Source organism: Protomyctophum bolini (genome assembly GCF_963924005.1).
Source record: "Protomyctophum bolini genome assembly, chromosome: 8".
NCBI lineage: Eukaryota > Metazoa > Chordata > Actinopteri > Myctophiformes > Myctophidae > Protomyctophum > Protomyctophum bolini.
Genome location: NC_137869.1, coordinates 46,686,336 through 46,697,830, shown reverse-complemented (window position 1 = coordinate 46,697,830; position 11,495 = coordinate 46,686,336). Strand labels below are relative to the sequence as shown.

Genomic DNA, 11,495 nt, shown 5'->3' with positions numbered 1-11,495 from the left:
CAGGCTACTTTCTGCTTGCTTATGTTATAGATATAGGCCTACATACTGCTGACATTTACAACTTTGTCAACAAATATACTACATGCAATGATGCACAAATAAATTGCATTAAACAGTGCTGCCGGGTGGGTCTTTGCGCAACCGCTCTGGCATTGGACAAATAAAGGAATAGCAGCGCCCTCTTTTCCCTTGAAATTGGACGTGAGTCAACAGTCTGTCTTGAGAGGCTGCCTCAAAAAGTTCAGAGACTGTTGCTTTATTTTATTGTTTGTTATTTATGTATACAATATATAGGACTACTGTCCGTTTTGAGATGCTGCAGCCATGTGTGTGCATTTCAGATTGTTGATGTTGAATCCCAAATGTGGAATATGCAGCATAAAAAGTCTGATGAGAGACTGTTGACTATTTTTGTTTTATATCCTGCAATTATTCAGTTTGGCTGATTGGAGACTTCTTATTCCAATGAATTGTTCAGTTGTAAAAGGAGCTGGCTAAACAGATTGTGTTCTTTTTGTGGGTGGAAGGGGCCCGTTTGAAAAGTAATAGTCCCATTTTCAACAGCCAATTATTCTGTCCATGTTCATCTGTACTGAGGCTAGGCTATGTTCTGAGTGGTCTCCAGCTCTTTAACTTGTAGTTGATTGTGACCTTTTATATATGCAGTCTGGTACAATGAGTTGTGTCTGAAGCTAATTCCTTGAATCCACTATCAGCCACTATCTGGTCACCTCCTAAAAGAGATCATTGGCTCTCAGACTGGGTGTCGGGTTCCCCAGAGGGTCCACAATTTTTTTGAGGGGTCCCCAGATTAGTTCAATGTGCAACATTGTTTTCACACTCAACGTTAAACAAAACAACATAGTATAAGTGTATAGGGCTACAAGGTATCTGTCTGCACAGTTGAACAGTTACAATTGAATTACTTTAAATACCTTTTTAATTCTAAATTGGCCAAATATGCGTAAGAAAGAGGCAATCACAAGCTCACAACGTCTCTGATCTCTTTCAGTGACACTTACACATATCCTCCACCAGGGGGCGAAATGCATTAAAGACACAGTGCCTGGGTCCATTATTGCGCATGCGTTAAACAAACTCATTGATCCGGAAATCCGTGTCTTTCTTTTCCTCAACAAAAAAGGTTAGTTTGTGCATCGTGGTGTGAACAAAGCGTGGTGAAAACGATCTCCTAAAGAGGTCAAAACGAGTCAAATGGAGTCTGTACGGCTGAAGATAAACGAACACATGACGTCGGTGGGAGAGGACATATTGTGTGTTTTAGAAAAACAACAAAGTGTTGATGTTTGTCGAGTGAAGCCTGATGTCAGAGTGTTTGTTTTGGAGCGCCTCAGTATGGTCGCAGAGGTAATCTGCAGCCTCTTTCAGAGAGATATGGAGACTCTACACATCAAACTACACACTGCAGGTACAGTATGTGTTTACACACACACACGCACACAACATCAAACTACACATTGCAGGTATGTGTTACACACACATCAAACTACACGCACACACACACACACACACACACACACACACACACACCCTATCTCTCTCTCTGCAGGGGTCTGTTACACACAACACTAGATGTATTTTAATCAAATTTGACATTTTCATATCTATGAGCATGTTGGTGCTCTTTCCCTGGTCCGTAAAGCTTTTCTGAAATTTGGATGTCACTTTACGTAGGGTCCCTGTGCGTTACTGCGTTTTTGTATTGAAATGATAGAACGCGTACATCAATATCGTCGTTAACGTCGTGTTCTTTTCTTTTGAGTTATTCTGAATGTGTCAACTATAAGTACCTATACATACCGCTGCAAATTCTCTTGTGTCGCGGAAGCCGTTAAGTATTTTTAACCGATTTGTTTGGCCGATTTGGTTGCTTTGATTCTTCTTGTTTATTTACCATTTATTGTACCGCCTCCCGATGTGCGGTTGGCTTGTGCATGGCTACGTTCCTGCCTCTGATCTGCTCTGTCATAGCTATAGCCACTAGCTAGCCAGATAGGCGGTACAATGAGGTGTCAATAAACAAGGAAGGAAGAGAAGAATCAAAGTGACCAAATCGGTCAAACAAAGTGAAAAAAATACTTAACGGCTTCCGCGCCACAGGAGATATTCGCAGCGGTATTTATAGGTACTTAGTTCACAAATTCAGAAGCCCTCAAACGAACAAAAGCTGTCAAAGAGTGCAGAAGGACGTATCCGAAGGTATTTACGTTTATTTATGTGTGCGTACCCGGTGGCAGGGTGGAGGTGGAATAGGACCCCATGGTCTGGGTCTCAAACATGTCAGAAACTTCAGTACCATTGGGTTCTGCTTGTAGGGCTACCCTGAAACATGACTGCCATGATGATTATCATGACAGTCTAGCCCCACAAGTCAGAACCCAATGGTAGTGAAGTTTCTGACATTTTTTTGACTCCATACCATGGGGTCCTATTCCATCGCTAACCTGCTACCTGGGGCCTGTTTCATGAAACTTGGATTAACTAATCCAGGATTTAGGCCAAAGCCAGGCTTTTTAAATCCTGATCTTTACAGCCTGGTTTATTCCGTTCCACTAAAGCCAAGCGAGGCTCAGAATTGGCGGATTTGGCGAGCCGGGATCAGCAAGCCTGGCTTAATAGACAGTCTGGCTTTTTGTCTCTAGACCCATTATGTGGATCACAGATTTACTGATCCTTCTTCTTCATGGGGTATTAAGGCAGTTTGCATCCTTAATAGTTGCATTACAGCCCCCTTCTGTATATCTCATTATCTTTACTAATCTATTCAAGACTTACTGATACGAGGACTTAAGCTTCTAAAATAAATACTGCTGCTGTAATTAAAGAGAGAACATACTCTCAATAGTGGATAGACTGAATGATTAACTACCCCAAAAATATAGCTTAAAACAGAATTCTTAATATTGTAAGCATAATGATATTGTCGCATTGTGATATTTGGCCATAACTCCCTCCTCTGAGAGAGCTACCTTTTTGGAAGGGGGTTGTTGTCCAGACAGGGGCCAGACTGGTGAGGGTCATGGGTTCATGTAGCATGCCAAAGTTTGTGCTATTGCCATTGAGAATGCATTGGGCGTTTAAGTTAAATAACTCAGAAACTACAAAACATTTCAAAGTAAAAAGTTCCAGCATATGTCTCCACAGTAAGCTGAATTTTGTGAAAGTGTGAATGGAGTTTCTAGATGAAAGTGATTTTTTTGCCACTATCTGCTTATAAATGTCTCAAATTTGAAAGCACTATATTTCTAAAACTATGAAACATTTCAAAGATTCCTCTTCAGGCACACATGTCCACCGTAGGATGAACCTAAATAGGTTTGAATGTTGTTTCTAGGTGTAAGTATGTAGGACTAGTAGTGGGTGAAACGTTACAATGGTAATATGTTGTAAAACAATGAGTAATGGTAATATTTAGTGGTTTTCACTTTTACATGAAACCGGTTAATCACTGATCCAGGATATATTAAGCCAGGATATGTGTTAGTACACAAACATAAATAAACATAAATATCGTCGTAAACGTCATCTCTGCTGCGTTTGAGTGATTGCGATCACGTTTCAAACGACTCATATAAGAGCTATAGGATACAACGCAAACCGCTGCGAATTGTCGTGTGCCGCGGAAGCCGTTAAGTATTTTTAATCTGTGTTTGACCGATTTGGAAGCTTTGATTCTAGGCCTGTCAAAAAAAATCGATTCGAGTTAGAATCGCGATTCTAATGCCGTCCGATTTTTTTTTTTTTTTTTTTTTTTACAAATGTACCTGTGCATGCAATGCATTATGGCCTGGGTTTCTGCATAGTGCATTTACTACCAGCTAAGCTAAGCCTGCCAATTGTATTTATTTTACACCTGTTTTAATACTAATGTATTGTTCTGGTATTGAGTGAGAAGAGATTTTGTAACTTTTGTACTGGTTCAAATTTGTGCAAGCTAAATCAATGAGACATGTTCTTACTCTTGGATTTAACCTTTGTGTGTTTAAATCATTCAGTTGATAAAACCTTTACAATTATACAAGCTTTTTACTAAATGTACTCTGCTTTCATGCCAGAAGACTCCAGTCTTCTGGCATGAAAGCAGAGTACATTTAGTAAAAAAAATTACTTTAGTAAAATTAGTAAAATTCTATTTAATTGTTTTTAATAAATAAAAAAAACTGCTTTAGAATCGAAAAAAATCTTTTTTGAATCGAGAATCGGAAAAATCGAAAAGATCGTTTTTGAATCGAATCGTCACCCCAAGAATCGGAATCGAATCGAATCGTGGGACACTTAAAGATTCGCAGCCCTATTTGATTCCTTTCTTCCTTGCTTGTTTATTGACATCCCATTGTAGGCGGTACAAAATTCGCAGCGGTTTGCGTTGTATCCTATAGCTCTTATATGCGTCGTTTGAAACGTGATCGCAATCACTCAAACGCCGCAGATAAACACAGAGCTTTATATATTTGAAATCGGAATGTTTATATATATACGTTTTTATTGTAAATGTAGCGATCGCGTAAAACAGGCTGCAGTTGCGCCATGACTCTCGTATGAAATACGAGAGTCATGAACCATGGCTAGTACAAATGCAAAATATAAGATGCTCACCCTGTTGCCCCAAATGTTATAGTGGCCTACGGGGTGCATGTGCAATGTATTCACCCTAGCCGCAATTTGCATCTCTAGATTTTTTTAATAATGGGATAATTCTAGAGTTGCAATACCCTCCATTGACTCCCCACTCACCCAATTTGGTTTGCGATCTGCTTGTCTTAAACAACGTTAAACTCACCAACAACCGTAGACATGTTAAGAGCTACTTTCTGTCAATAAATTCTGTGCAGGTGATTATTTTTCTTAGTGCTGGAGTTTGGAAGCAATGCAGGGTATTGCAACTCGAGATTCATCCCATTATTTAAAAAAACTAGCGTTGCAAATTGCAACCCGTGTAGGAATTAGTATGTTGCGCTCTAGCGGCAGGTGCTTTGACTAGGCCCGGGACTTTAACGTGTTAATTGAGATTAATTAACTACAGAAAACGCATTTAATCGCACCTTTTTTTTCACCGTGGAACGTTTCTCACTGAGCTCGTTTCTAGTACTGAATTGGCTGCGACACGCCTACTCTACAATCTGCTCCATAGAGCGAGGCTAGCAGCAGTACACTACAGGCTACAGCTCCGTCTGAAAATCCAAACCCAAATTAATCGAATGAAGTAGCCGCTTATATCGCTTTTGCTCCATGGATGGGACATTTAGATGTAAAAGCTATCGGATGGACGCGTGTATAGCGGCATGGCTGTGTGCAATGTCCGAGGGGAAGGATCCATATATGACCAACGTTAGCTTCCATGCTAGCTGCTTCAGTTTAACATGTCTCACACTGAGACACTGGAGCTACAGAAGGAGCGTAGTGCTCAGAACCTCATGTCATGTGAAATGTTTCCCCCCTAATAAAGTAGTTTTTATTTGTTTTCTCATGCCCCGCCATGTAAAGCACATTTGAGTATTCATATACACACTGAAGATACTTTATATAGGCACTTGTTTATCTGTTGGGATAAAAAAAAATGTATTGCTTAAAGGGGAATACCACTCATTTTCAACATTTTTCTATGGAGTTGTGTGCACTAGAAATATTTCTGTGTTGCCTAGAACTGGAGGTCTGAAAAAAACTAACATTATGAAGTACATTTTTGTGATGTCACTAGATTCATAATGTTACTGGTTTTTGTCAGACCTCCAGTTCTAGGCAACACAGAATGGGGGGGGCTTTCTTATTATATCCACACAACAACTCTAAGGTACTGTATATTAATGACAGTAAAATGTTGAAAATGAGTGGTATCCTGTAGTCACTATTACACTGGGATACCAAAAAACTTTTGAAAAAAAAGGTTTCTCACTGTTATTTGGTTGAATATTGATATGCGATTAAAATGCAATTAATCAAGATTAATTAATTACAAATCCTCTGATTAATTAGATTGTTTTTTTTTTTAAAGGTTGCTGAATGATAGCCAAAATGTCTTTCTACTGGTGATTTCCACAGAGCACCACCGGGAGATGTCTACAGTATCTAGAGAGATGGCCTCCACAACATCAACGTTGTCCGAGGAACAGCGAGAGACGGACCAGGGACGTGGACTGCTTTATGCAGCGATGCAACCTGTAGTGAAGCTGTACAAGATAGGTATGTACTGTTTTATTTAAATACAAGAATTCTCGTCCCAGAAGATGCTCACCCCGGGTCAAATCATGCAAACTTGGAATGGTCGCCACCAGGTATTCAGACCTACCAACCTGCACACATTTTGTGTACCAACCACGCAATTCTAGGTGTCTATATGCAGGTACGAACTGCGCAATAACAACTATGCAATGTTAGGGGATGCAGTGAAATTAGCCCCAGCGGCTTCCGCCAGAAATATGGCATTTGGCTCGTAGTCAACTCCGGCAGCCTGATTGAATGCAGAGCTCTGCATGAGCTCATCAGCTCAGCTCAGGTGTAAAATCTGTCGTGAAGGGAATATGCACAGCTTAACTGCAAGCCCACACCGCATTGCATCAGCGAAGCTTGTAGGCTTGCATTCGGCTATCTCAGCTATCTCGCTCTTGCTTGCCTGTGTCTGTGCTTCTGTCTCTGTGCTTCTGTGTCAGTGAATACAGAAGCAGTCAGCTCAGAGCCAGAGGAGCTAGGCTAAGCACTGTAGGCAGTTGGCTCCATTCTGCTTCAGTGCTTCTACGGACGGACAACATAAATATTACATATACACCTTCGCTGTTGTCATAATCAAGTGACATTTGGGGGGGAAAGTTTGAAGGGAGAGATTGACTGACTGAGTGACTCCAGCCTTCCTCCGTACTAAATCAATGGTGAGAGAGAGAGAGAGAGCGGTGTCGGTGACATGTGCGCGGCCAAACGTGCACAACAAGACACAGACAACAGCCCCCCCCCTCCAGCTTTCTGTGTGAGTGTGTGTGTGTGTTCACTGTGAGAGGGCATGCCATGCGCTCAAACTGTAATATGTGAAATTAATACATCATGCATGAACTGTATGGTCTAACTCTATATCATCAACAATGAGTAGACTAAATTAATTAATCCACATGCATGGTCTATCAATAGCCTCTCGTATTTCATACGAGAGTCAAGGCACAACTGCAGCCTGTTTTACGTGGTCGCTACATTTACAACCAAAACGTATACATACTGTAAACATTCCGATTTCAAATATAAAGTACTCACAATTTGTCCCACGGGTGTTAGTTAGTTGCTGCACCAGCGATTAGCATTGCTGCATCCCGCGTTGTTTAATAAAAAGCATTTTTATCCGAGCTGTTATTTTGCCATTGGCTTTCAACTACGTGCCCCTATCGGTCGGAAGGAAGGTGGGGCTAATATAGTCCTTATGGCGCCTCAATTCAGAGAAAAGGTCGACGGGGAATCATTTCATTGACGGAACAAGGTGAGCGACGGGGATGCTGCTAGGACGGTGGATAATCTAATTTGGATTTGGATAATATAATTTTGGAATCAATAAATATTTAAAATGTCATCATTGTGCCATTAAAAAAGCAAACATCAAAAGACGTTCTTGGCAGTGAGTGAGCTAGCTGAAATGTTGGTATTGATAAATCAACAGAGTGATGTTATGTAATGGCCATGTTTTCACTCACTGCTACTAATGAAGTAGCTTTTATTTGTTTTCTCATGCCCCCCAAGTAAAGTATATTTGAATATTCATAGACGACCTGCACTTATCTGTTGGTCTTGGTTAAGTATAAAAAATAATGCACTGTTTTATATATCGGAAGTGCATCAAAATAGAAGCTCCGGGGTGCCGGATTTGTCTGAGTGCTTTTACTCTGAAAGCCATGAACCGGAAACACTTTCTTAAAAAAGTTGACTTGACAAAGTGACCTCACAATCTCCGATCATCTTAATATATTTATATACGCTCCAAAAAGCGTTCATATTTTGCGGGAGATACGGATGAGGAGCAGAAATGAAGCGCCAGCATATCGATCCATTTATCACCACGGAGAGCGCCCTGGATGAGGAGATACGAGTCATTCTTTCCGCCGCGCTAACATGGGAGTCAATGACAAGCTAATAGTTGCACAGAGCGTTAGCATACGGAAAGCGAAAAGCGAAATGCCAAAAGAAAAAATAGGAATAATTCTGAATATTCTTATCTCGCCCCGTGTCGTTTGGACGTCACTAGGACGTCCACAGACGTCGAAGGCACCTCTCGGTTCCAATCCTTATGACGTTTCCAGACGATTTATGTACTAAATGTGTTAAGCTTATGTAGTCAATATTCATTGATTCACTGATATAGAGAAATCCATTTGAAAAAAATGTTTCTCATTGTCCCCAGGTCGAATATTGTTATGTGTTGAATGCCCTGCCCCCTTCCCTCAAAACAAACAAATCACTGGCTTCCTTTAAAACCGGTCTGAAAAATCACCTATCAATATCAGCTGGTCAAATGGAGAGAAGATGACTGCCCAACCTCCCTATACCCCCCCTCCGAACGATTTATTTGGTATTTAGATTTATTTAGATTTGTTGGTACACCTGTAAATAACTTTCATGTGTTGTGAGGTATCCTCGATTACTATCATCACTGTATTATGAATGAATGCATTGGGACCCGAATGGAAACAAGACCGCAAGGACTTTTTTCGGTGCCATCCTTTTGGATAAAATTTTCTTTTTTGACTGTACCATGTACTGTTTTTGCATAATGTATTGTCTAATAAAATAATCAATCAATCAATGTGATTAAAATGCGATTAATTGAGATGAATTAATTACAAAGCCTCTAATTAGATTTTTTTCATTGAGTCCTAGCTTTATATATATATATATATATATATATATATATATATATATATATATATATATATATATATATATAGTTTTGCAAATAATAAATCAATACACATCGGTAGGCCCAGTAGCTATTGGCCTACATCATGTCAAAATACCTAGAATAGGAGCCTAAAATAGGTGACATTTTGGTGTGGTAGGCCTGTACACGTTGACTTTGACGTGTACAAAGGTGAGTTGCCATCCACCAACGGATGGCAAGTTCAACATTTAAATAATACCTTCTCCCAAGCTTCTGTGGATGCATTTATTTTGTGCTGAACATGTGCTCATATTTAATTTGCAGGTTAATGAGCTCCCTGATGCAAGTAGCAGTCCCTGTGCATATCCAAAGTTTCAATTCATAATTATGTGTTGGATAATGGTCGACTATATGTGATGCAAAACCCAAAGCAAAGAGAGAGGGGGGGCGACCGTGTCATTCCCCAATCTCTCTCCCCCATTTCCTGTCATCTCTCATTGTACCTTTTTCCCCCTAGACTTCCTGCACCTGCCTGTGTGTAAAGAGGTTTCCTCTGAACGTGAGGAGAAGAGTCCCAGTCTTGTCCAGGAGGAAACTCAACCTCTACACATTAAAGATGAACAAGAGGAGCTACTTCAAAGACCAGAAGAGGTGATGACGTTTCTAGCAGTAAAAAGTGAAGATGATGATGAAAACAGAGAGACAGAGGCTGAAGCCAGCACCTCAACTGGACAGATGAAAACACAAGTTGATGTAGAGGACTGTGGAACAAAACAACCAACCAGAGAAGAGCAGCTCCTCTCTCCACACTGTTCTGAATCTGACGACACTGAAGCCAATGATGGCTGGGAGGAGACCAGGGAAGGTCAGTTGGAAGTAAACACGGTGGATTCACACGAGACTCGAAATGTGGAAGAACAAACATTGTCTTCAAACCACAAGCTGTCCCATGACCTGACATCATCAGCACAAACTCATCATCAACACAAAACGGAGAGCCACACAGACAAGAAAGGTATTAGTTGTACAGAGTATGGCAAAATGTTTAGTCGCAAGGCAGGTCTGAAGATGCACACAGTTGTTCATACAGAGGAGAAGTCCTTTGCTTGCAAAGTGTGTAGTAAAGTCTTTAGTCAAATGATTAATCTGAAATCACACATGAGGACTCATACAGGGGAGAAGCCCTTTAGTTGCAAAGTTTGTGGTAAAGGCTTTAGGCACAGTTGTGTTCTTAAAAGACACATGATGGTTCATACAGGGGAAAAACCATTTAGTTGCAAAGTTTGTGGTAAAGGTTTTTGTCGAAAGCTTACGTTGAAATTGCACATGATGACTCATACAGGGGAGAAGCCCTTTAGTTGCAAAGTTTGTGGTAAAGGTTTTAGCAGTGCTATTACAATACACATGAGGACTCATACTGGGGAAAAGCCCTTTAGTTGCTACATTTGTGCTAAAGGCTTTAGTCGAATGACTCATCTGAAAACACACATGAGGACTCATACAGGGGAGAAGCCATTTTCTTGCAAAGATTGTGGTAAAGGCTTTAGTCACAGTAGTGTTCTTAAAAAACATGTTATGATTCATACAGGGGAAAGGCCCTTTAGTTGCGAAGTTTGTGGTAAAGGCTTTATTCACAGTGGTGATCAAAAAAAACACATGAGGACCCATACAGGGGAAAAGCCCATTAATTGCAAAGGGGAAAAGCAATTTAAATGCAAAGTTTGTAGTAAAGGCTTTAATTACAATGTCGGTCTAAAAAGACACCTGATGATTCATACAGGGGAAAAGCCATTTAATTGCAAAGTTTGTGGTAAAGGCTTTATTGAAGGTGGTGGTCTAAAAAAACACATGAGGACCCATACAGGGGAAAAGCCCTTTAATTGCAAAGTTTGTAGTAAAGACTTTACGGACAATGGCAGTCTAAAAAGACACCTGATGACTCATACAGGGGAAAAGCCTTTTAATTGCAAAGTTTGTGGTAAAGGCTTTATTGAAGGCTGTGGTCTAAGAAATCACATGATGACTCATACGGGGGAAAAGCCATTTAGTTGCAAAGTTTGTGGTAAAGGCTTTATTCAAGGTGGTAATTTAAACGTACACAAGAGGACTCATACAGGGGAAAAGCCCTTAACTTTGCAACTTAGTTGCAAAGTTTGTGGTAAAGTCTTTAGTCAGAGTGGTGGCTTAAAAAAACACATGAGGACTCATGCAGGGGATTAGTCTTTTATTTGTACAGTTTGTGGTAAAGGATGTAGTCTTATGCAAGATGTAAAAAAATAGAACAAATAACATGGTGTCATACAGGGGAAAACACTAACCTTGTACTGTTTATGGTAAAGGCCATAGGTGATTTTAGGGGGGCCATGTCTTTTATTTTGTCAATTATAACTTAATACACATTTATATTTTAATTTAATCCATGCTTTGTAATGAACAACTTTGCAACATTACATGAACTTCTTAAATGCAAGTCCAAGCTAGCCAAGCGCTTCGACAGTGATCTCCAAACCCAACTGGGCATCCTAAAAACCCAACAAAACAAGCTAAGAAACATTGTAACTACCATGACCAAATCTGCAAAAAGAAGGCATCCTAAAAACCCAACAAAACAAGCTAAGAAACATTG

General features: G+C 40.2%; 1 protein-coding gene across 1 annotated transcript; it reads left to right on the top strand.

The window, feature by feature from the left end:
* Positions 1 to 1,174: 1,174 nt before the first annotated feature.
* On the top strand, positions 1,175 to 11,089 carry LOC308319477 (uncharacterized protein; the record flags this gene model as incomplete). Its single annotated transcript, XM_080769583.1, has 3 exons — positions 1,175 to 1,429; positions 6,061 to 6,201; positions 9,387 to 11,089. The coding sequence occupies exons 1-3, from the start codon at positions 1,216 to 1,218 to the stop codon at positions 11,087 to 11,089; spliced, it is 2,058 nt and encodes a 685-aa protein (XP_080625709.1). The 5' UTR covers positions 1,175 to 1,215.
* Positions 11,090 to 11,495: the final 406 nt, after the last annotated feature.